The 23,679-nt window shown below is 43.3% G+C and overlaps 1 protein-coding gene across 1 annotated transcript; it reads left to right on the top strand.

Annotated features, from left to right (window-relative positions):
- Positions 1–379: 379 nt before the first annotated feature.
- LOC126416866 (cytochrome P450 4c3-like) lies at positions 380–22,710 on the top strand. Its single transcript, XM_050084749.1, has 2 exons — positions 380–571; positions 22,270–22,710. The coding sequence occupies exons 1-2, from the start codon at positions 380–382 to the stop codon at positions 22,708–22,710; spliced, it is 633 nt and encodes a 210-aa protein (XP_049940706.1).
- The last annotated feature ends 969 nt before the right edge of the window (positions 22,711–23,679 follow it).

Raw genomic sequence — 23,679 nt, 5'->3', positions numbered from 1 at the left:
ATCTTTTTACAGCCAAGTAGAAAATGTTTCAGGGATCAGCTGGCGATTTAAAAAAAAAAGTGCTGCGTTACCCCTTCCATTCGAGAAAGTGGAATCCTTCCGCTGTTATCATAAGTATTTTATTGGTCCGATTGTGAGGCAAACAGCAGCAAAAGAAGACTACTTTGCTAAACAAATTTTCCTCCTCACACAGTCACTGTCACACTCTACAATACGAAATTGAGCACTTCTTGTTCCTCGATCTAATACAAGCAAGTGAGCTGAGTAACCTAGTATGTGTTATGTGAAGTAGAAGAGTAACTGCTGGTCTGTAACTTTGCTCTGTGACATGTGTGATGGTGTGAATTCTCACAGCTTTTTCTCCTCTCAGGCAGCGACAATGGCGACGGTTGGCGTCGAGACCATTACTAGCACCATGGGCTACGCACTGACTCTGCTCGGACTCCACCCAGAGTGGCAAGAACTGGCGCAGCGTGAGCTGGACGACTGCTTCGGAACTGGGGGCGACTACTTACGACACGTCACCATGGCAGATCTTGCACAGCTTAAAGTCATCGATGCCATTCTAAAGGTACTCGTGGATTCAGTTAATTTTAATGATGCTTTCCTTGCGAAAATTTTAATAGTAAATTTCAAAGGTAGTTTTCCGCTAGTTGTGGAGACAGTACACTACTGGCCATTAAAATCACTACACCAAGACGAAATGCAGCTGATAAACGGGTATTCATTGGACAAATATATTATACTAGAACTGACATGTGATTACATTTTCACGCAATTTGGGTGCATAGATCCTGAGAAATCAGTACCCAGAACAACCACCTCTGGCCGTAATAACGGCCTTGATACGCCTGGGCATTGAGTCAAACAGAGCTTCGATGGCGTGTACAGGTACAGCTGCCCATGCAGCTTCAACACGATACCACAGTTCATCAAGAGTAGTGATTGACGTATTGTGACGAGCCAGTTGCTTGGCCACCATTGACCACACGTTTTCAATTGCTGAGAGATCTGAAGAATGTGCTGGCCAGGGCAGCAGTCGAACATTTTCTGTATCCAGAAAGCCCCGTACAAAACCGGAAACATGCGGTCGTGCATTATCCTGCTGAAATGTAGGGTTTCGTAGGGATCGAATGAAGGGTAGAGCCACGGGTCGTAACACATCTGAAATGTAACGTCCACTGTTCAAAGTGCCGTCAATGCGAACAAGAGCTAACCGAGACGTGTAACCAATGGCACTCCATAGCATCACGCCGGGTAATACGCCAGTATGGCGATGACGAATACACGCTTCCAATGTGCGTTCACCGCGATGTCGCCAACCGGATGCAACCATCATGATGCTGTAAACAGAACCTGGATTCTTCCGAAAAAATGACGTTTTGCCATTCGTGCACCCAGGTTCGTCGTTGAGTACACCATCGCAGGCACTCGTGTCTGTGATGCAGCGTCAGGGGTAACTGCAGCCATGCTCTCCGAGCTGATAGTCCATGCTGCTGCAAACATCGTCGAACTGTTCGTGCAGATGGTTGTCTTGCAAACGTCCCCATCTGTTGACTCAGGGATCGAGACGTGACTGCATGATCCGTTACAGCCATGCGGATAAGATGCCTGCCATCTCCACTACTGATACGAGGCCGTTGGCATCCAGCACGGCGTTCCGTATTACCCTCCTGAACCCACCGATTCCAAATTCTGCTAACAGTTAATGGATCTCGACCAACGCGAGCAGCAGTGTCGCGATACGATAAACCGCAATCGCGAAAGGCTTCAATCCGACCTTTATCAAAGTCAGAAACGTGATGGTACACATTTCTCCTCCTTACACGAGGCATCACAACAACGTTTCACCAGGCATCGCCGGTCAACTGCTGTTTGTGTATGAGAAATCGGTTGGAAACTTTCCTCATGTCAGCAAGTTGTAGGGTTCGCCGCCGGCGCCAACCTTGTGTGAATAGTCTGAAAAGCTAATCATTTGCATATCACAGCATCTTCTCCCTGTCGGTTAAATTTCGCGTCTGTAGCACGTCATGTTCGTGGTGTAGCAATTTTAATGGCCAGTAGTGTATTTTATTGTTGGTTTTACCGCATGTCAACCATAAAAAATTAAGCAGTTTCAGCAATTATGGTCGTGACATATTACTTGTTCTTATCTCATCACACATTATCTACCTTATACATACTAAAAATTCTCATAATGATGTAATGATATGTGAACGATTATTAAATGCTCTGTCGTTTAATTACAACTTCAAAAAGAGTGCAAGTAACTGTATATAATGGATTCAGTACGCTGCAGTGCGTAAAACTTAAAGCGACACTAACTTTCGCATGGTGTGTCTATAAATTTTGTAGAGAGCTCCCATGACAGGGAGTCTACTTAAAAGTGAGACTTTAGATGGGGAAGTTCTGGCATCATATTCGGAACTCCGGTGGCTTTATTAGTGGAGTGATGTCGCCTCGACTCAGCGAGTCCGACCTATTAGTAAGCTCCGACGTCGTCTCACTCTTTGCTATAGTCCCTCTCATGCATTCACTGTTACCTATCAGCAAAAAGTTCCAAGCCGATATAACAACGCTATTTCATCATGCTCTATACTCAACCTACATTTTTCAACAGTGAATATTTTGAGCAAATTGGAAGTGTTGCCACGGATAGTCCTCCCTCCCCTCTGGTAACAAACTTATCATAGATGACTCTGAGGAGAGGGCACTTGTTTCGGTAGAAAATCCAAAAGTGTAACTTGGACCAAACATAGAAAGAACTGCAACAGTATAGCACAGAAGGAAAAGAAATACACAATGAAAATAACAGAAATGACACTTTTAGTCAAATACTATGCGAGTAATTACTGTTGTTGTGGACATACATCTACACATAACAGGATTTTGTCAGAGGTCACCATTATATGAAAAATCTGTAATCTTGGGAACAGTCGCTAACTGAAATGTCTTTACTTTATGGTATCGTAAAAAATCGAACCGTTACAGTAATTTACTCCTTCTCTTTAATTTGTTACTTGTCATCCTGAAGCATACGTGGGATGAATGTGACAGTGGCTCTAGGAAAATACAACTAATAGCTTTACTGTCTTCAGTTCCTTCAACCAAATAATCAAAATATCTAATTTAAGTAATAAAAACTTTGTCTTACTCCACCACGAATGGATTAAAGGCGGAGATGCGAGAGTAATACAGGAATGATAATCTCTTAAACATTCAGTTCAAACAATTTTTTCACCACAAAAATTATGTACATCCACGTAAAGGGAATAAAAGAGTACTTATGAAGATTTTACATCGTATTGATTATTACTTCATACGAGAGTTAAATTAAGTTTATCACTGCACCAAATTGAGTAGTGATGGGGGCTGGATGGTTGATTTGGGGGAAGAGACCGAACAGCAAGGTCATCGGTCCCGTCTAATGAGGGAAGGATGGGGAAGGAAATCAGCTGCGCCTTTTCAAGGGAACCATTCCGGCATCTGCCTGAAGTGATTTAGGAAAATCACGGAAAACCGAAATCAGGATGGTCGGAACATCATCCTCCCGAATACGAGTCCAAAGGAGGCCAGAATTGGTATGCAAATTCCATAATCACACCCCGTTTGATACCTCAAGAAACAGAGATAAGCATTGCTTTCCACTGCCGATGTCACTATGGAGCCCACTGCCAACTTAGCAGAGAGAATCTTAACTCAACCTGGAGCCAGTGCCAAATGAAGAGAAATCTACTAAATTCCATAAAGTGAATGAAAAGAAAAATAATTTCCACGTGTAGGTACTACATACGTTTCGCAGATTTAGATCCGTCCGACAAACAATAAGGAACTGCAAATCAATGCACTACGAACAACATGCGATTGAGCATGTCACTGTAGATACAAATAAACCCCATAACTTCCTGAATAAAATAAAACTGAAATTTAGTTCTGTGCACAAATATCCCATGAATACTGAAGGCGTAAGTGTTTGCTGCGAAACTAACGAAAGAAGGAACTCAGTTTGGCTAAGACCACAGACCGCGAAAAATAAATTACACTACTCCGAAACGATGAGAAAGAGTTGACCATGTAACCATTTGTCTGCCCTGAAAACCAAGATCCATCCAATAATTAATAAGGAACTGCAATACGCTGTACTCAGAGCAACATATTATGTAACACGCCATGATTCACACAAAGAAACCCCGTTTGTTTCCGAAAGAAAAATCAATTTAAATTTAGACAGCTTGGTAGAAATCACTCTCGCACTGAAGGTGGGAGCATTTACTGAAAGTTAAATAAGGGCTAAATTTGGATCCTAAGGTTGCCAATGTGACATGCAAGCTAAGTGTAACCATGTACTTCAAAATCCCGAAAACTCAGGAAAAATATGCAGTTCAGCCGCATTCTTGTCACAATTACGATCCACGAATTTATTTTACACACTGAAAGCACTTTGATTTTAGTAACTGTATGAGAGAATGAAGTTTCCTTGTACTACATCTTACGTGGCGGGCAATTCACACATACACAAAGTACATGTTCTCAAATGCACAAGAAGTAATGAATTCATCTCTGAAACGTCTCCTGCAGTCAGCAACATAATTTTCCCCAAATGTCCAAAATGGCACAAATAAAGATGGTTAAATGTTACGCAGTAGATACTTCCCAATACCTCCACTTAGTAGAATGTCTGGGGGACACCTGGTCAATCCTGAGCGAGTTAGCAGGTGAACAGAGAGTGCCTTCCACTTTCAGTGCGGAGTGGGCAGCCAAAGACGATCACAGTCACTCCTGCCAACTTAACTGTATACATGTTCAGGCACGCGATGTACGGTAATGGTAAATAGTTCTGCCTTCTGCCTTTCGACGGAAATTACTACTGTTCTTACAACTGCCCTAGCATACAGCAGATACTGGCTTCCCTTACAAACTTAACACTCACTCGTCTCATTAAAACTGAGTACTATGAAAAGGACATATGAAAGACACAGGTATCCAAATCTCAAGATGAATATACAGAATAAATCGACTCATTTCCTTCTCAGAGGCTTATTACCTTTGCAGACAGTTAGAAAGTGATATTGCGGAGCAGAATGACTTACAAGAGATGGCTCTGCTAGAGCAGTCTATTCACACCACAGCTTCCAAAAACAAAATACGTCGGAAGTAGCTTTGCCGTGGAAGGATAGTTCAAAACATTTTCGAAAAAAATCTTATTTCTTTCTTTCACAGTGCCCTCAAAACCGTAACAGATTTTAGAACTGTGTGAAGTGCATCACTTAGAGCTGTGAATGTAGGAACCAAGTATTAATTCTTTTAATCATACTTAAAGTACACCACAGTATGACACAGAGGAAAAGAAACACTCCACACAGCGAAACTTATAAGGAGAATTTAACATATATGCGTAAAGAGACATCATTTCAAACACTTTTTATATAAACGAATTACGAAAGTCTTGTCACCAAGTAAGGTAAAATAAACTGACATTTCCTAGAATAGTATCTTGACACTCAAGAAAATCATTAATATGGTCCGGAAAATGGACTAACGAAATCAAGAGGAAACACACGAAGTACTAGATATTACTACAACAAACTTCATTATAATACCCATCCTCAAAATGGAAACATTGAAAGCAAAGTGTATTAAATACATGACTACATAATGAAAAACAAAACTTTCACATGTATATGAAATGCAGTGAAAAACACACATCCAAATGTGACGGAAAAAAATCCATTGTCACATACAAAATTGCATAAAAGCCCTATCATGAAGGAGCAAATAAATTATGTAAATAGTAATTAAAGAGCTAAAAATTTACGTGAGCTCACAATAAATACAAACCATTGGTGTATACGAGTGTAAAAGATAATTAGATGCTTTTGAGCAAAAGAACAAGAAATTTTAATTATAAAGTGTAGTTAGTATTAGTTCCAGACCTAGTGCATGCAGGAACAACAAAAATGTACTTATTGTGTATGCAAATGATGGCAATTGGTTTTACATACAAACGAAATGATTAGGAGAGCAATACCTTCACAAAACTGTTAATAAAAATGAATCACAGTGCATAATATCGTGACTGCAAACGAAAACTACTTAAATAAATGTACTAGCATGATCAAATGAAATGTCGAATCACGCAAGCATGATTAAAGGTACACCAAAGCACAATTAAAGGTACTTAAATGTGTGGATAAAGAATGACCACCATGTATCCCTGGCGATAAAATATTTGAAAAGCATGCTGCTTACCAATGTTGATTAAAAAGAAGCAAAATGTAATTATATAATCAATAATTTAAGGAGCTAGCTACGTAAGGTCGGTCTATATCAATCATCAAATTTCCAAAAATGTTAAGGTGTATGAATGATTAAAATTAACACACTTGGCACATGGTACGTCAATAACATCAGAATACTGTAACAAATGCACACCTCCTGATATAACAAATCACTGCCTTTCGTACACTGATAGAAAAACCCACACATGTTCACACGAAGCCTAAGTTGCAGAGTATCCATACTTCACAGTTCAGTGTTCACTCACACTAGGTCACGGATGCATCTCGGTGAAGATGGGCCATTGATTTCCAATGACAGCAATTAGCTTTGTCACGCGCACTGCGCTTCATGACGTCTTCGTGGCCCAACTCACTTCATCCACCATCCAACAAGTAGTAGCAGTATGTCGAAATGGAGTGCATGTCAGACATAAGTGACATGTCGGCTCCTGTGTTTATTGCCCAAGACTGCCCATGACATGTACATCAGGAACATGTATTCTTCTCACCATCAGAATGATTTTTTTCCATAGGTGACAGAGTTGACTATCATTAACCAGTGTTCTTGTCAGAATTTGCGTGCTGCCCATAAGAATGCATTCAGTATGAATCGCATTCATTGCAGACAAATAGTGAAGAATAAGAATAGCTCACATCATCCACTCAAATATCATTCATAGTACACATTTTACGTCCGTTTAGTACCTGTCTTCAATGCCATCACTGTCTAGTACTGTACAACACATATGTTTCATCATTACCATGACTGAATACCGTACAATAACCCGAACTACACACAAGCCTTCCTACCTTCCTAACACAAAAATCATGTGTGGAATAATAAGAGGTCTCACTGTGCACAGGTTTCAAAATGTCATTGTAATGAAAAATAAAATAAAACCGGATTTGAAAAATTTTTGCGATTACTGTCTACATCTACATCTATATCTACATGGATACTCAGCAGATAACATTTATGTGTCTGGCAGAGGGTTCATCGAACCACCTTCACAATAATTCTCTATTATTCCATTCTGGAACATGGCGCGGAAAAAACAAGCACGTATATCTTTCCGTGCCAGCTCCGATTTCCCTTATTTTATTACGCTGATGGTTTATCCCTATGTGGGTCTGTATCAACAAAATATTTTTGCATTCGGAAGAAAAAGTTGGCGATTGAAATTTCGTGAGAAGATCCTGCAGCATGTCCACCCCACATCCTGTATCATCTCCATGAAACTCTCACCCCTATTTCTCGAAAATACAAAACGTGCTGCCCTTCTTTGGACTTTCTCGATTAATTACGTTAGTCCTACCTGGTAAGGATTCCACACCGCGAAGCAAAAGAGGATGGTCAAGGGTAATTTAGTCAGTCTCTTTAATAGACCTGTTACATCTAGTAATGTTTTGCCAATCAATTTGGGTTGTTATAATTGTAATTCCTAGGTATTTTGTTGAATTTACGGCGTTTTGATTTTATTGATTTATCGCGTAACCGAGGTTTAACAGATTCCCTTTAGCACTCATGAGGATGAAATCACACTTTTCATTATTTAGCGTCAGTTATCAATTTGGCTCCATACATATATGTGTTATAAATCGCTTTGCAATTCGTTTTGATCTACTGATGACCTTAGGCCTACTAGACGATAAAGCACAGCATCATCCTCAAACAACCTCAAATTGTCTCCTGAATCGTTTATACAGATTAGGACCAGCAGAGGGCCTACAACACTACCTTGGAGAACGCCAGAAACCACGTCTGTTGTACTCGATGGCTTTCCGTTGATTACTACGAGTTATGAGCGCTTTGACAGGATATCACGTATCCAGTCGCATAACTGAAACGATCTTCCTTAATCACGCAGTTTGATTACAAGCTGCTTGTGTGATACGATGTCAGAAACCTTCTGAAAATCTTGAAATACGGAATAAGTCTGAGATTCCTTGTCGACAGCACTCAACACTTCGTGTGAGTAAAGAGCTACTTGTGTTTCACAACAACAGTGTTTTCTAAATCCGTGTTGACTATGTATCAACAGACCGTTCTGCTGTCACAAAATTCTACTGCATATCGACGTTAATGATATGATCCTGTATTTTAGTGGATTACTCCTACTGCCTTTCTTGAATATGGGTGTGACCTGTGCAACTTTCCAGTCTTTTGGTACGGATCATTTGTCGAACGACAGTCGTATATGATAGTTAAGTATGGAGCTACTGCATCACCATACTGTGAAAGGAGCCTAATTGGTATACAGTCTGGACGGGAAGAATTGCTTTTATTGACTTAAGTTGCATCACTACTCCGAGTGTATCTACTTCTAAGTTACTCACGTTAGCAGCTGTGCTTAATTCGAATTCTGGAATGTTTACTTCGTTTTCTTTGGTGAAGGAATTTCAGGAGGCCGTGCTTCGTAGTTCTGCTTTAGCAGCAATGTCATCCATTAGTATCTCGCACAGAAGTCATTGATTGTGTCTTTCCGCTAGCACACTTTACATAGCACCAGAATCTCTCCGGATTTTCTGCCAGATTTCGTTATGGAAGCCATTATAAGCATCTCACATTGAAGTCCACGCTAAATTTCGAGGTTTCGTAAAAGGTCGCCAATCGTGGGGATTTTGCGTTCGCTTAAATTTGGCATACCTTTTTCGTTGTTTCTGCAACCGTGTTATGACTTATTTTGTGTACTACGTGGGATCAGCTCCACCGTTTGTTATTTGGTATAAATCTCTCAGTTGCTGTCGATACTATTTCTTTGAATTGAAGCCCATCCCGTCTACACTCACCGTGTTAATTTGGAAGGAGTGGAGATCGTCTCTCGGGGAGGCGTCAAGCGAATTTTTAACTGCTTTTCTGAACAGGTATATTTTTCAGTTATTATTGGTTTTTCCGTATTATGCTTAACGAAATTTAATTAAAGAGACTTTTACATCATGCTCTTTTCGCTTTTATTTATAAAGCATCTTTCGTGGTCATTCTGCAAATTGGTTACATATGTTGGTACATTTTTGGTTGCTTTAGATTAAAAACAGCGTTTTCTTTTATACAGTTGGAGTGTAATTTACTTACGGTGTTTTGCCTCAAAAAGCGATCTGTAGTGGAGTTCAGTTCCAAAAATTAATGGCAGCTTAATTCAGGAAGTGTTTCAAGAATGCGGCAGCTACGGTTTTCCCTGTAGCTTTTCATAAGAGCATACGTGTAACGGATTTTTGTCATTTCAGTATCAACAAAAATACATCAAAATCTTACGTAAATTCGTGGGATAGATCGAAACAAGTCGGCCACAGCCAAGTGGAGGATAGCAGCATATGACGCAGAAGGAGATTTCGCCTTCTGATATGCTTTGAGGTCATGCATACTTCTGTCAACCGGCGAATTCTTTTCAGCATATTGCTGTAATATCATGCTTCCATCAGTTAGTTAAAATGTTTGCAGCCATCAAAGTATGCATGGCTGAGGTGAATATACCACGCAGTCCTATTGATCAGATCATAGGAAATAACTAACGGCCATCGATAATCCCCCAAAACTCTGTGTTCGAAAAAAATGGTTCAAATGGCTCTGAGCACTATGGGACTCAACTGCTGAAGTCATTAGTCCCCTAGAACTTAGAACTAGTTAAACCGAACTAACCTAAGGACATCACAAACATCCATGCCCGAGGCAGGATTCGAGCCTGCGACCGTAGCGGTCTTGCGGTTCCAGACTGCAGCGCCTTTAACCGCACGGCCACTTCGGCCGGCTCTGTGTTCGAATAGGATATCATTAATTACTATAAAGTACTGTCATAAAGCCACATTTCATATGTGGGTAGAAAACCGCACTCAAATGGATTCCAGCATATCAGTTGAAAGTAAACACCTGCAGTGACTAAATAGAGACGTCTTTGGAAGAGTAGCATGAACATGCAACATGCGACTAAGGACAATCATGTCCACCGATCGGGTCTGTATTATTACGTTACACGCAGAAGGTTTGGCAATTATGGAAGCTGCGCGACCTATGCCGGAGTCAAGGTGACGTGGTATGGACACAGAACAGGCAATACGAAGAAGCGAGGTCCATTATCACACTGAATGCGAGGTCCCCTGCGGACATAAATTCGTGGTAGCGGGTTCACTAAACTATCAAATTATTCTGTGCCAATCTCTTTTAATACTGCCGTGATTCCTCTCGCGGGTAGTTTTTGAGGGTTGTTTTGGTAGCATTGACACGAAAACAGGTGATAGTTCCGAGTATGGATGAATTGGAATGTGGTTCCTCGATTTTGATGACGATGGAGCCTCTCCTGGAATTAAGTTTGGTAGTGCTGGTAGGTATTGTTAAATGTGACAGAGGAGTGTTTTGGCGGTTAGGAATTTGGTTGGTTGATTTGGGGAGAGGGGACCAAGCAGCGAGCTCATGAGTCCCACCTGATTAGGGAGGGATGGGGAAGGCAGTCGGCCGTGCCCTTTCAAAGGAACCATCCCGGAATTTGCTCGGAACGATTTAGGGAAATAGTGGAAAACTTAAATCAGGGTGGCTGGACACGGGTTTTAACCGTCGTTCTCCCGAATGCGAGTCCAGTGCACCACCTCGCTGGTTGTAGGAGTTTGGGGTCACATCTAATCAATAAAAAGGAAGAGCAAGGGCTTTTTGGTACTTTGATGATTTCGACCTGTATGTCGCCAGTGTCTGAAAGAGTTAGCTGTATCTTTTCGGTTTCACCCTCATGTTCACTTCTACTGGGTCTTTTGTTAGTTTTCGTGATAGGTTTAGGCTGTGCTGGAGGTGAGTTTACCGTAGAGAATGCTTACCTGCAGACATCGTTGTACGGCCTGTAGCTATTGTTGTTGCTGGTCGTGTGATTGCTTATGGTGATGGTGTGATTAATGCAATTGCTGGTGATGTTGTGGCTGTGGAAGCTGCTGGCGATGATGCAACTGGTGCTGCGATTTCTGGTGGTGATGATACCGTTGGCTGGGCGGTCGATGTCGCCATTGTTGATTCTGGAGTGCTGTGGAAACATCCTGCCTAAATCTGACAGCTAGTCGTTGACCATGTTGTTGTCCAGATAGCTGGCAGCATTGTGTAGATTGCTGGTGATGTTGCAGTAGCAGGAGTTCTTAGGAGTGTACTCATTCTGATAGTTTGGTTGGTGCAATAGGACCCGGCGATGGAGGTAGAGTCCGTCCACGGCAGGAGATGACAACTCGGGGTCGGTGTGGTGAATATCTCTGGCTGTGAATCCAGCGGTGGCGATAGTACCCTGATGCGCTAAGAGAGGGATTTTAACTAACAGATTTCGAATCTGGAAGAGTAGCTTCTAGCACTTTGAGAATTAACGCTACCTTTGTGTGTGCTGATAGGCTGCTGGTACGCCGGCTGTGACTTCGTGTTTGTTGCTCGCTACTCAAACTCGCGATCACTGAGCTATACGCAGCCATCTCTAGTGTGTTGTCAGTTGTTCTTATTTCAGTCGCTTCTTTGATTATACTACTCCAGAAGCCGTTAATACGAGCCATGACAGCTGTATCGCCAAATTTGTCTGGTGACCATGTCATAGAGTATGCTCAGACAAAGCGCTTTTTGGGAGGTAAAGTGCACAGTTTTGTCCAACGTCACATTTCCGCACTCTGAGGGTATTTTCTAAGTCCCTGACGCCTCTTTAACCAGACTCAGTAGTTACAAGATTGCCGACGAAAAACTAAAGATATATTTATTTTGTATGTCTTCAGCACGCGGCTTATCCGAGACGCAGCCACAGAATGGCAGATATGATAACTTCTTTTCTTGCTCCTCACTGCGATTCTTATTTGCGATCCCTTTAGTTATACGCTGATGGTTGTAACTGTTGACCGTCGTTCCTGAAGCTCTTGCGTAGGTGCTCAGTTCGTGTGGCAGCTAATCAGCGCTTGAAATGTTTCTTCAGCGATGTACCAGCGTTTTTATGAGGGAGAGCTTTTGCTCTAGGAGATCGCGATGACGAACCGTTGTGAATAGCTTCTCTGTAGGCACTGTAACTAAGGCATGCGTTTCGTTTAGCGATGGACGATCACATGGAAGAAGACCAAGCCATCGCCATTTTCTACTTCCGCAGTGAACTCGATGATCTGGGATCCCGAAAAAGTAGGACAAACGGAAGACATCGGAGTAGTTCACAATGGTACAGCTGCATTTTCTACGGGTAGGCTGTCAACACGCGAGTTTCCGAAGTACGCGCGCAATAAACTGGGAATTCCTGGAGAGAAGAACACGTTCTTTCCGCGAAACACTGTTGAGAAATGTTCTAGTAAGTTACGGGAATGCACTCGCCTGACATCTTCCACAACCATCAGTATTTCATCATGTGCATAGGCTGCCATTTGCCTTGAAAACAGCAGGGCGTGCACCTGTCGGTACACCGGTGGCTGTCGAAGACGTCACCCGACAGCATTCCTGTGAGTTATTTCAACAGTTTACGTGCCGAGAGGTACTCAGCCCGATCGAGTTGGTCCCAAAATTCTCGATTTTGTATAAATGCGGGGAGTTAGGTCGCCTGGAGGTAGGGTAAACTCACCCTTCTGCTCTTCGAACCACGCAGATACACTGCGAGCTGTGTGACACGTTGCATTGTCCTGCTGGTAGCTGCCATCGTGCCGAGGAGAAACAGTCTGCATGTAGAGGTGCAGATGGTCCCCAAGGATAGATACTTACTTGTATTGATCCACTGTGCCATCCAGACTGATTAGATCACCAAGGCAAAGCAACGAAAACATTCCACAGACCATAAAGTGCCCTCCTCCGTCCTAGATTCTTCCGATAATTGTTGCAGGGTATTTGCTTTCAGAGGTTTCGCGCCATACGCACCAACCAGCATCTATCATGTCGCCACTCAGCGGACGTACAATTGCGGTACTGGAGTGCAAATTCCAGCCTTCGTCGCCGATGAACAGCAGTCAGCATGGATACATGAACCAGGGACATGCTGCAGATGTCCATACACAGCCACGATCCCTGAACAGTGGTTCAGGAGGCGCTGTTGGTAGCCCCTTGGTCCATCTCGGCAGTCAGCTGCTGAACAGTTTCACTCCAGTTCGCCTGTACACATCTCCGTAGCCGTCGTTCGTCCCTGTCGTCTAGGCAGGGATGCCAACAAGCTGCCAGTTAAAACCGACACCAGTACAGGGTGTCTATAAATGAATATCGGGGTTTCAACGATTTATAATATTTATTACACTAAACTTGCAGTTATAAATGATATGTCAAATGAAAGAGCAACTCAAACAGTTGTGTTTGGCACCAGAGCGCATAGCGAAGTACGCGACTGGTTGAACTTCACTGTACCCAAGTGCTGGATAGGCCGCAAGGGGCCCAATGACAGGTCTTGCTCTGCATGGCCTCCACGTTCACCTGACCTAACGCCATGCGATTTTTCTTATGGGGCTTCCTCAAGGATCGTGTGTACGTGCCTCCGATACCAGCAGACCTCCCTGAATTACGAAACCGGATTGAAGCAGCTGCTGCTACAATCACTGAAGACACACTTATCAACGTAAGGCAACAACTCGGCTATAGACTTGATGTGTGCGGTGTGACAAATGGTGCTCACATTGAACATTTCTAAGGTTCTTGGTAAAACTGTGAGTTGCTCTTTCATTTGACATATCATTTATAACTGTAAGTTTAATATGATAAATATTGTAAAGCGTTAAAACCCCGATATTCATTTATAAACACCCTGTATTTTAGTTCTGCATAACCGGCATTTTTCGGTGTTTATTTGGTCTCAGATATAACGGGTCTTCTGTAGTTTTTACTATTAACCGAGTAAAAAACCCTAAAAATCCATTATCAATAGCAGCAGTGCTAAAATTTTTCGTTGTTAAATAAACTAAACTAAACGCCTCCCGAAAAGGTCATGAAGGCCCAGCGGCACAGACTGGCCGCCGTGTCATCCTCAGCCCATAGGCGTCACTGGATGCGGATATGGAGGATCATGTGGTCAGCAAACCGCTCTTCCGACCGTATGTCAGTCTCGGAAACCGGAGTTGTTAAAATAGCCTTTCTTTAAAAAAGGAGTAATTCTTATTCATAAAATTTGCATTCGTTTGAAGTATCGCGTTATTATACAAAATGTAAAAAGTGATCAGTGTTACTTTAATAACAGTGCTGACAGAAATGAGGAACAAATAAATGGCGCCGGCTGCGGTGGTCTAGCGGTTCAGGCGCTCAGTCCGGAACCGCGCGACTGCTACGGTCGCAGGTTCGAATCCTGCCTCGGGCATGGATGTGTGTGATGTCCTTAGGTTAGTTAGGTTTAAGTAGTTCTAAGTTCTAGGGGACTGATGACCTCAGATGTTAAGTCCCATAGTGCTCAGAGCCATTTGAACCATTTGAAATAAATGGCATAACAATTGGTACAGCATTGCTGAGGCAATAATGACCTGTTGTGGTGTGTCGTGGCTTAAGGCACGCGCGTACGTGCAGTGAGCAAGATCTACCGCTACCTGGTCTATAAAATTGTTTCTAGGTGTCGTAGCGGGACATCCGCTGTGTTGCAAAACGGCACAAACGCTACGCTTACGAAGTGACATAGCAGTGAAGTACATGCTTCATTTGCCTTAAAAGGTTAAAGATTTGCCTCTTATTTCTACCAGTTAGTAAAAGGAGAAGAAAATTATTTTAACAGTAATAAAGTAAAAACACAACAACAGTTCATTCAAAGTATACAATAATAACCGAAGGTAGCACATCTGTTGTCTGTGTCTATATAATGCCACTATCAGCTTGTAGCCCTTGAAGACGGACACATTAACACGAAAAACAGAGTTCTTCAGCCTCAGTTTTCATTCTTTAGCACTGACTATTCGTAATAACCAAATAACCGTATGAACCCCGATTACAACATAATTTCTGAACAGAGCTTAAAAAAATTTGAACCAACAGGCGAATACCACAGATTTTATTGTAGTATTCAACCACTTTCACTTTTCGATAAAAGCAGTGAACGGTGGACGGAATAAGTTTTCTTTTATCTGCCTGTTAAATTTAATGTTTTGATTCTTTATACAGTGGAGAGCCAAGGAAACTGGTACACCTATTCAATATCGTGTAAGGCCCTGCGAGCACTCAGAAATGCCGCAAGACGATGTGGCATGCATTCGACTAATGTCTGAAGTAGTGCTGGAGTGAAGTGACACCACTCTTACGGATTTATGGACAGCCCCGCAGGATCCTGCGTGGCAGTCCATAAATCCGTAAGAGTACGAGGGGATGGGGATTTCTTCTGAACAGCACATTGCACGGATTCACAGATACGACGTCTCCATACCCGTTCACGTCCATCCGCTCGATGTAATTTGAAACAAGACTCGTCCGACCAGGCAACAATGTTCCAGTCGTCAACAGTCCAATGTCGGTGTCGATTGGCCCAGGCGAGGCGTAAAGCCTTCAGTCATGCGGTCATCAAGAGTACAGGAGTGGGCCTTCAGCTCCGAAAGCCCATATCGATCATTTTTCGTTGAGTGGTTGGCATGCTAACACTTGCTAATGCGCAGCATTAAAATCTGCAGCAATTGGGACTTCTGTCATGTCAAACTATTCTGTTCAGTCGTCGTTGGTCCCGTTCTTGGAGGATCTCTTGCCGGTCGCAGCGATGTCGAAGATTTGATGTTTGACAGGATTCCTGATATTCACGGTACATTCGTGAAATGGTCGTGAGGGAAAATCTCCACTTCATCGCTACCCTGGAGGCGTTGTGTCCCATCGCTCGTGCGCCGACTATAACCCCACGTTCAAATTCACTTAAATCTCGATAACCTGCCATAGTAGCAGCAGTAACCAGTCTAAAAACTGCGCCAGACACTTGTCTTATAGAGGTGTTGACGACGGCAGTGCTGTATTCTGCCCGTTTACATATCTCTGTATTTGAATACGCATGCCCATTCCAGTTTCTTTGGCGCTTCAGTGTATATTGAAAGAGAGAGTCAAAATTTTTCAATCTTTCTTTGATTTTTACGTTTATTAGTGGAAATAACAGGAATGAAAAACCGGAAATCGATTATTTCAAAAATCGGTTACCTTCAGCGGTTCAAAATGGTTCAAATGGCTCTGAGCACTATGGGACTTAACAGCTGTGGTCATCACTCCCCTAGAACTTAGAACTACTTAAAGCTAACTAACCTAAGGACATCACACACATCCATGCCCGAGGCAGGATTCGAACCTGCGACCGTAGCAGTCGCACGGTTCCGGACTGCGCGCCTAGAACCGCGAGACCACGGCGGCCGGCTATCTTCAGCGGTTTTAGCAGTCAGGTTAAATTATCGTGAAAATAGACCGATATAACCGAAAAGCAGCTGTTTCAGCGATTACCGCCATTCCCAATCTATGGCCCATGGTGCACCACAGTTGCCTCGGTGCCGCTCTTGGGTGTCGAGCGGTTCTAGGCGCTACAGTCTGGAACCGCGCGACCGCTACGGTCGCAGGTTCGAATCCTGCCTCGGGCATGGATGTGTGTGATGTCCATAGGTTAGTTAGGTTTAAGTAGTTCTAAGTTCTAGGGGACTGATGACCTTACAAGTTAAGTCTCAGTGCTCAGAGCCATTTGAACCGCTTTTGGGTACCGCCATTTTGTCATGTACGGTATACTTCAACCACGATGGCACAAATACAGCCGTTTCCGAACTGTTTCGGCCTCTGCCCGAAAGCCAATGATCGTGCCGGTTTGGACTTCAAATAAATCGCACCGTTTCCGCATTACGACGACGACTGCACTGTTTTCCACGTCACCCCGACACGTTTTATATACCCTCCACTGCTAGGGCTGCAACCCGCCGTCTGCGAGTGAATATTGGACATTCATGTTAAACATAGGCGGTAGTCACGTCAATGGGACAGGACCGTGGAAATCGCAACTGAAGAGTATCCAGTGTTAAACATTGTTTTTAAGTTTCTTGTCAATTTCATGGTTTAGTTTGCAACTGCTCTTTCCTCCACAACTTTGCTAAACTAATTTATTTAAAGATACACTGATGAGCCGGAACATTATGCTCACCTGCTTAATAGGTTGTTTGTCTGTCACAGGCCCCCACAACCGCACGAGCGGTCGACTGTGAAGAGGGGACAAATTGAATAGCTGGGCGGCGGCCATTAGAGTGGTAAACTGACGCGCGGAGTTCGAATGTTTATACATCGCTTTTGGTTATAAAATGCCTTCCCTTGAGTTAGGTCGCAAACATAATGCCTCATTTAAATACGTTACTACAGTATACTTTTTAATTTATGAACAAACAGCAACTAGTCACTGTTAATGAATTTATCTTACGTACTATATGGAATCTGCCGTAGCTAAAAGTTATGTACTGGACCCCTAGCATTTTTCGTAGTTCATTTACGATAGATGTGCGCAAAATGCATCAAAATACTCGAAGATTTGCCCACTATATTAATAGATATTTTCTTACTCTACCTTGCTTTAGATTTTATGACGAGAAGTGCGTTGTATATGGCATAGTGCTTTGGCAACTCACAACCAAATTATCAAGTTTCAACCTAACCTAGACCATGAAAACACTACCGATAAGCCAACTTTCTTCAAAATGATCAGAACATGTAAAATGGTATTCTGTCGGTCGGAAATCTTGCTTCCTGACAGCGTGCAACCATTTTTGTAACAGCTGTGGTTTTGAGAAAGGAAACCTGCAAATAGATGCACAGACATTATGCTAATACCGTGTTACAAAAACATTTATTGAGCAAGCGCACTGACATACAAAACAACTTAAAATATTCACATACCTGTGAAATGTAATATTCGTTCCTTTCTCGAATTTATTTGTACAATTAATCGCTGCACAACTCTTCACCATTGTACTTCTTTTGATTGGAATGTACAGACAGTAGAATTACGAGTAACAAATATAAAACGTTGAATCAGGGTCTTCATAAACAACAATACTACACAACACATCAGACTACAACCACTATAATGGCGTCCAGCCGAAGGTTCAAATTATCCCGCGACTGCAGCGCCATCAGTGAGTCTAGTTATTTTTTACAAGGTCTTTGGTCTGTCATCACTAATTCTGTGTATCAGGGACCCGCCGGTTTGTAGGTAGGTTTATGGAGGTGTGTGGCACTAGATTTCTACGCACAGGTCACGTTATTCGTATAAATAACGGGCCGCTGATTTGCAGCGACCCCGATGGGTTCAATAGGATTTACATCAGGCGAATTTGGCCGCCGAGACAACACTGTGAGTTCACTATAATGCTCCTCAAACCACGGTAGCGCGGGTTTGGTTGCGAGACGGGGACCATTATACTGCTGAAGTATGACACCACCTGCTGGCCGCTGTGACCGAGCAGTTCCAGGCGCTTCAGTCCGGAACCGCGCGACAGCTTCGGTCGCAGGTTCGAATCCTGCCTCGGGCATGGATGTATGTGATGTCCTTAGGTGAGTTAGCTTTAAGTATTTCTAAGTTCTAGGGGACTGATGACCACAGATGTTAAGTCCCCTAGTGTTCAGAGCCATTTGAACCATTTTTGGGGGGACTGATGAGCTCAGATGTTAAGTCCCTTAGTGCTCACAAGGGAACCTCCCCATCGCACCCCCCTCAGATTTAGTTATAAGTTGGCACAGTGGATAGGCCTTGAAAAACTGAACACAGATCAATCGAGAAAACAAGAAGAAGTTGTGTGGAACTATGAAAAAATGAGCAAAATATACAAAATGAGTAGTCCATGCGCAGATAGGTGGCAACATCAAGGATACTCTGAACGTAAGAGCGCCGTGGTCCCGTGGTTAGCGTGTGCAGCTGCGAAACGCGAGGTCCTTGGTTCAAGTCTCCCCTCAAGTGAAAAATTTTTCTTTATTTTCGCAAAATTATGATCCGTCCATTCGTTCATTGACGTCTCTGTTCACTGTAATAAGTTTAGTCTGTGTTTTGCGACCGCACCGCAAACCCGTGCGATTAGTAGACGAAACGACGTGCCTCTCCAATGGGAATCGAAAACATTTGATCGCAAGGTCATAGGTCAACCGATTCCTCCACAGGAAAACACGTCTGATATATTCTATACGACACTGGTGAGGGCATGTGCGTCACATGACAGGAATATGTTGTCGACCCACCCAACTTGTACACTTGGCGAATGGGTAAAAAGATTCTTCTACATTGCCCGATTTAGGTTTTCTTGTGGATGTTAGAATTACTCCCAAAAAAGTGATGAAAACATAAGAGTTTGTCACATAAACTGCAACAAATGAATCCAACAGTTTCACAGTCGCACAATTTTCCCTGTGCTCTGTCAAAACATGTTTTTAACGTTTTCAAATTTTTCCGTGTGTAGACCCTCAAACCCTGCATATGTCCAAGCAAATCTGAACATGTCCTGGAATTTTGGAGAGCGAATTTGATTATGTGTGAGTGCCTGAATTTTGATAATTGTCTGAAAATAAAAAATAAAATTTCACGCTCGAAGGAAGAATTGAACCAAGCACCTCTCGCTCCGCAGCTGCACACGCTAACCACGGGACCACGGCGCTACTGGCCTCGCATAACCCTTGAGTTGCTTATCTTGTCATGGACTACCCAGTTTGTATATTCTGCTTATGTTTTTCATAGTTCCACACAACTTCTTCCTGTTTTCTCGATTGATCTGTGTTCAGTTTTTCAAGGCCTATCCACTGTGCCAACTTATAACTAAATCTGAGGGGAGTGCGATGGGGAGGTTCCCTTGTCAGAGCCATTTGAACCATTTGATGACACCGGGAAAGAAATCAAGAATGAGGTGATACAGGTGGTTCGCAGCTGTCAGCGTCTGCGAGATTACTACCACAGCTTCCATGTAACCACAGGAATGTCTCCCGCAGCACAACACTGCTCTTACTAGCCTGCGTTCGTGTCGCGCTGCATGTTTAGAGCCTCCATTCACCTCGATGACAGCGTTCGTGGAGACGACCTGGTACAGCAAAAATGTGATTCACCCAAAGTGCCGACACGTTTCCATTGATCGACGGTCGAATTCCGATGGTATTCGTAATTGACTGCAATCGTAATTGACGATGTCGTTGGGTCAACATGTTAACACGTACGGGCGGTCCGCTGTGGAGCTCCATGTTCAACGAAGAAAGATCAACGGTGTGCTCCGAAACACTCATGTGTGCACCAGCATTGTGCTCCTTCGGCAGAGATGCCACTGATCACCATCTATCCTACTTTACAGAGCAGACAAGCCCCACGTTCTGTGATGAGTCGTGGACATCCAACCATTTAGTACCTAGTGATAGTTTCACTGTCTTTCTTCCTCTTTCCACAGATGCTCAAGTCAGTAGCACTTCAACATTCGACCAGTTTCGCATCTTTCGAAATAATCGTTCATAGGCTTTGTGTAACAATGATGTGCCCTTGGTCAAAGTCACTTGTTGTTGTTGTTGTGGTCTTCAGTCCTGAGACTGGTTTGATGCAGCTCTCCATGCTACTCTATCCTGTGCAAGCTTCTTCATCTCCCAGTACCTACTGCAGCCTCCATCCTTCTGAATTTGCTTAGTGTACTCATCTCTTGGTCTCCCTCTACGATTTTTACCCTCCACGCTGCCCTCCAATGCTAAATTTGTGATCCCTTGATGCCTCAGAACATGTCCTACCAGCCGGTCCCTTCTTCTAGTCAAGTTGTGCCACAAACTTCTCTTCTCCCCAATTCTATTCAATACCTCCTCATTAGTTATGTGAGCTACCCATCTAATCTTCATCATTCTTCTGTAGCACCACACTTCGAGAGCTTCTATTCTCTTCTTGTCTAAACTACTTATCGTCCATGTTTCACTTCCATACAGGGCTACACTCCATACAAATACTTTCAGAAACGACTTCCTGACACTTAAATCTATACTCGATGTTAACAAATTTCTCTTCTTCAGAAACTCTTTCCTTGCCAATGCCAGTCTACATTTTATATCCTCTCTACTTCGACCATCATCAGTTATTTTGCTCCCCAAATAGAAAAACTCCTTTACTACTTCAAGGGTCTAATCTAATTCCCTCAGCATCACCCGACTTAATTCGACTACATTCCATCATCCTCGTTTTGCTTTTGTTGCTGTTCATCTTATACCCTCCCTTCAAGACACTGTCCATTCCGTTCAACTGCTCTTCCAAGTCCTTTGCTGTCTCTGACAGAATTACAATGTCATCGGCGAACCTCAAATTTTCTATTTCTTCTCCATGGATTTTAATACCCACTCCGAACTTTTCTTTTGTTTCCTTTACTGCTTGCTCAATATACAGATTGAATAACATCGGGGAGAGGCTACAACCCTGTTTCACTCCCTTCCCAACCACTGCTTCCCTTTCATGCCCCTCGACTCTTATAACTGCCATTTGCTTTCTGTACAAACTGTAAATAGCCTTTCATTCCCTATATTTTACCCCTGCCACCTTCAGAATTTGAAAGAGAGTATTCCAGTCAACATTGTCAAAAGCTTTCTCTAAGTCTACAAATGCTAGAAACGTAATTTGCCTTTCCTTAATCTTTCTTCTAAGATAAGTCAAAGGGTCAATATTGCCTCACGTGTTCCAATATTTCTATGGAATCGAAACTAATCTTCCCCGAGGTCGGCTTCTACCAGTTTTTCCATTCGTCTGCAAATAATTCGCGTTAGTACTGTAAATAATTCGCGTTAGTATTTTGCAGCCGTGGCTTATTAAACTGATAGTTCGGTAATTTTCATATCTGTGAACACCTGCTTTCTTTGGGATTGGAATTATTATATTCTTCTTGAAGTCACTTACCTCAGTGGATTTCCCCATTTGTAGCCCACATCTTCCCCCGTCCATGTCTGCTTTTGCCAACGCGTCATGTGCCCGCAACGCCACCAAGTGGTATCCAACGTAGCGGTGTTCGGGGTCATAATGTTTTGGCTTACTAACGTATAAACTTCTTGAATGCTGTTTCAGAGGTCCTGACCGCAATGATATCCTGCCCATGTTTGGTTGGCTGTAGCTGCCCTCTTTCTTGTTGGCAGGAGACTGGGCGACTTTTCACGACGGTGCCCTGCATGCTGTACGTGGCGGCCGAAGATGTGCCGCTGGCTGGTGGCCGGTACATCGCAGCCCGAGGCACCACGTTGCTGATCGCCTACTACCTCATGCACCGTCACCCCGACCTCTTCCCGGAGCCGGACAAGTTCGACCCCGGCCGGTTCCTGGAGGGCGGCAGCGCCGAGTCCAGGAAAGCTTATAGCTACGTTCCATTCGGCATCGGTTCGCGCAAGTGCGTGGGGGAGCGGTACGCAGTTTTGCAGATGAAGGTCGTCCTAGCGACGGTTCTGCGCCGCTACCGTATACTGCCTGGAACGAGCAGGGAGGAGCTGGAAGACAGTGTGGTTTCAATGGTATCCCAGCCAGTCACTGGGTTTCGAGTTACTTTCATCCCACGAGACAACATTCCTTCCAGTTCTGTCTGAGAGAAGACTGTGTTGGAAAAGTTATTTACGCGAGTCACTCCAAAAGAAATGCACACTGTTTTTTTTTAAATCCATCTTTTGTTCTACACGTTTGAAAGTTTTACAGTGTGTAGATACATCGTTTAGGAACAATATTTTCATTTCTCCACACAATTTCCATCCCTCTCAACTGCCTTACGCCATCTTGGAACCAGCGCCTGTACACCCGCACAGTAAAATTCTGGACCAACCTGTTGGAGCCACTTTTTGGCAGCGTGCAAAAGGGAGTCATTATCTTCAAACCTCCTTCCACGAAGAGAGTCTTTCAGTTTCCCAAAGAGATGATAGTCACATGGAGCCAGGTCAGGACTGTAAGGCGGGTGTCTCAGTGTTGTCCATCCCAGTTTTGTGATCGCTTCGATGTTTTTTTTTTTTTACTGGCATGTGGCCGTGCATTGTCGTGCAACAGCAAAACGTCCTGCTTTTACCGATGTGGTCGAACATGAATCAGTCGAGCTTGAAGTTTCTTCAGTGTCGTCACATATGCATCAGTATTTATGGTGGTTGCACTTGGCATGATGTCCACAAGCAAGAGTCCTTCGGAATCGAAAAACACCGTAGCCATAACTTTTCCAGCAGAAGGTGTGCTTTTTTTTTCCTTGGGTGAATTTTCATGATGCCACTCCATTGATTGCCTCTTCGTCTCTGGTAAAAAATGATGGAACCCTGTTATCACCCATCACAATTCTTCCAAGAAATTCATCTCCACCATTCTCGTACTGTTCCAAAAGTTCGCTGTATACCGTTTTTCTTCTTTCTTTGTGAGTCACTGTCAACATCCTGGCAACCCACCTGGCACAAATCTTTTTTAACGCCAACACTTTCAGTATACTGCAAACACTTCCTTCCCCTATCCCAACGTAGCGTGAAAATTCGTTCACTGTGGTGCGTCTGTCAGCAGTTACCAATTCGTTAACTCTCTGCACATTG

This window comes from Schistocerca serialis, chromosome 8 (assembly GCF_023864345.2).
Source record: "Schistocerca serialis cubense isolate TAMUIC-IGC-003099 chromosome 8, iqSchSeri2.2, whole genome shotgun sequence".
In the NCBI taxonomy this organism is placed as follows: Eukaryota; Metazoa; Arthropoda; class Insecta; order Orthoptera; family Acrididae; genus Schistocerca; species Schistocerca serialis.
The sequence above is the reverse complement of the archived record's forward strand: the minus strand, read 5'-3'. Positions and strand labels throughout refer to the sequence as shown.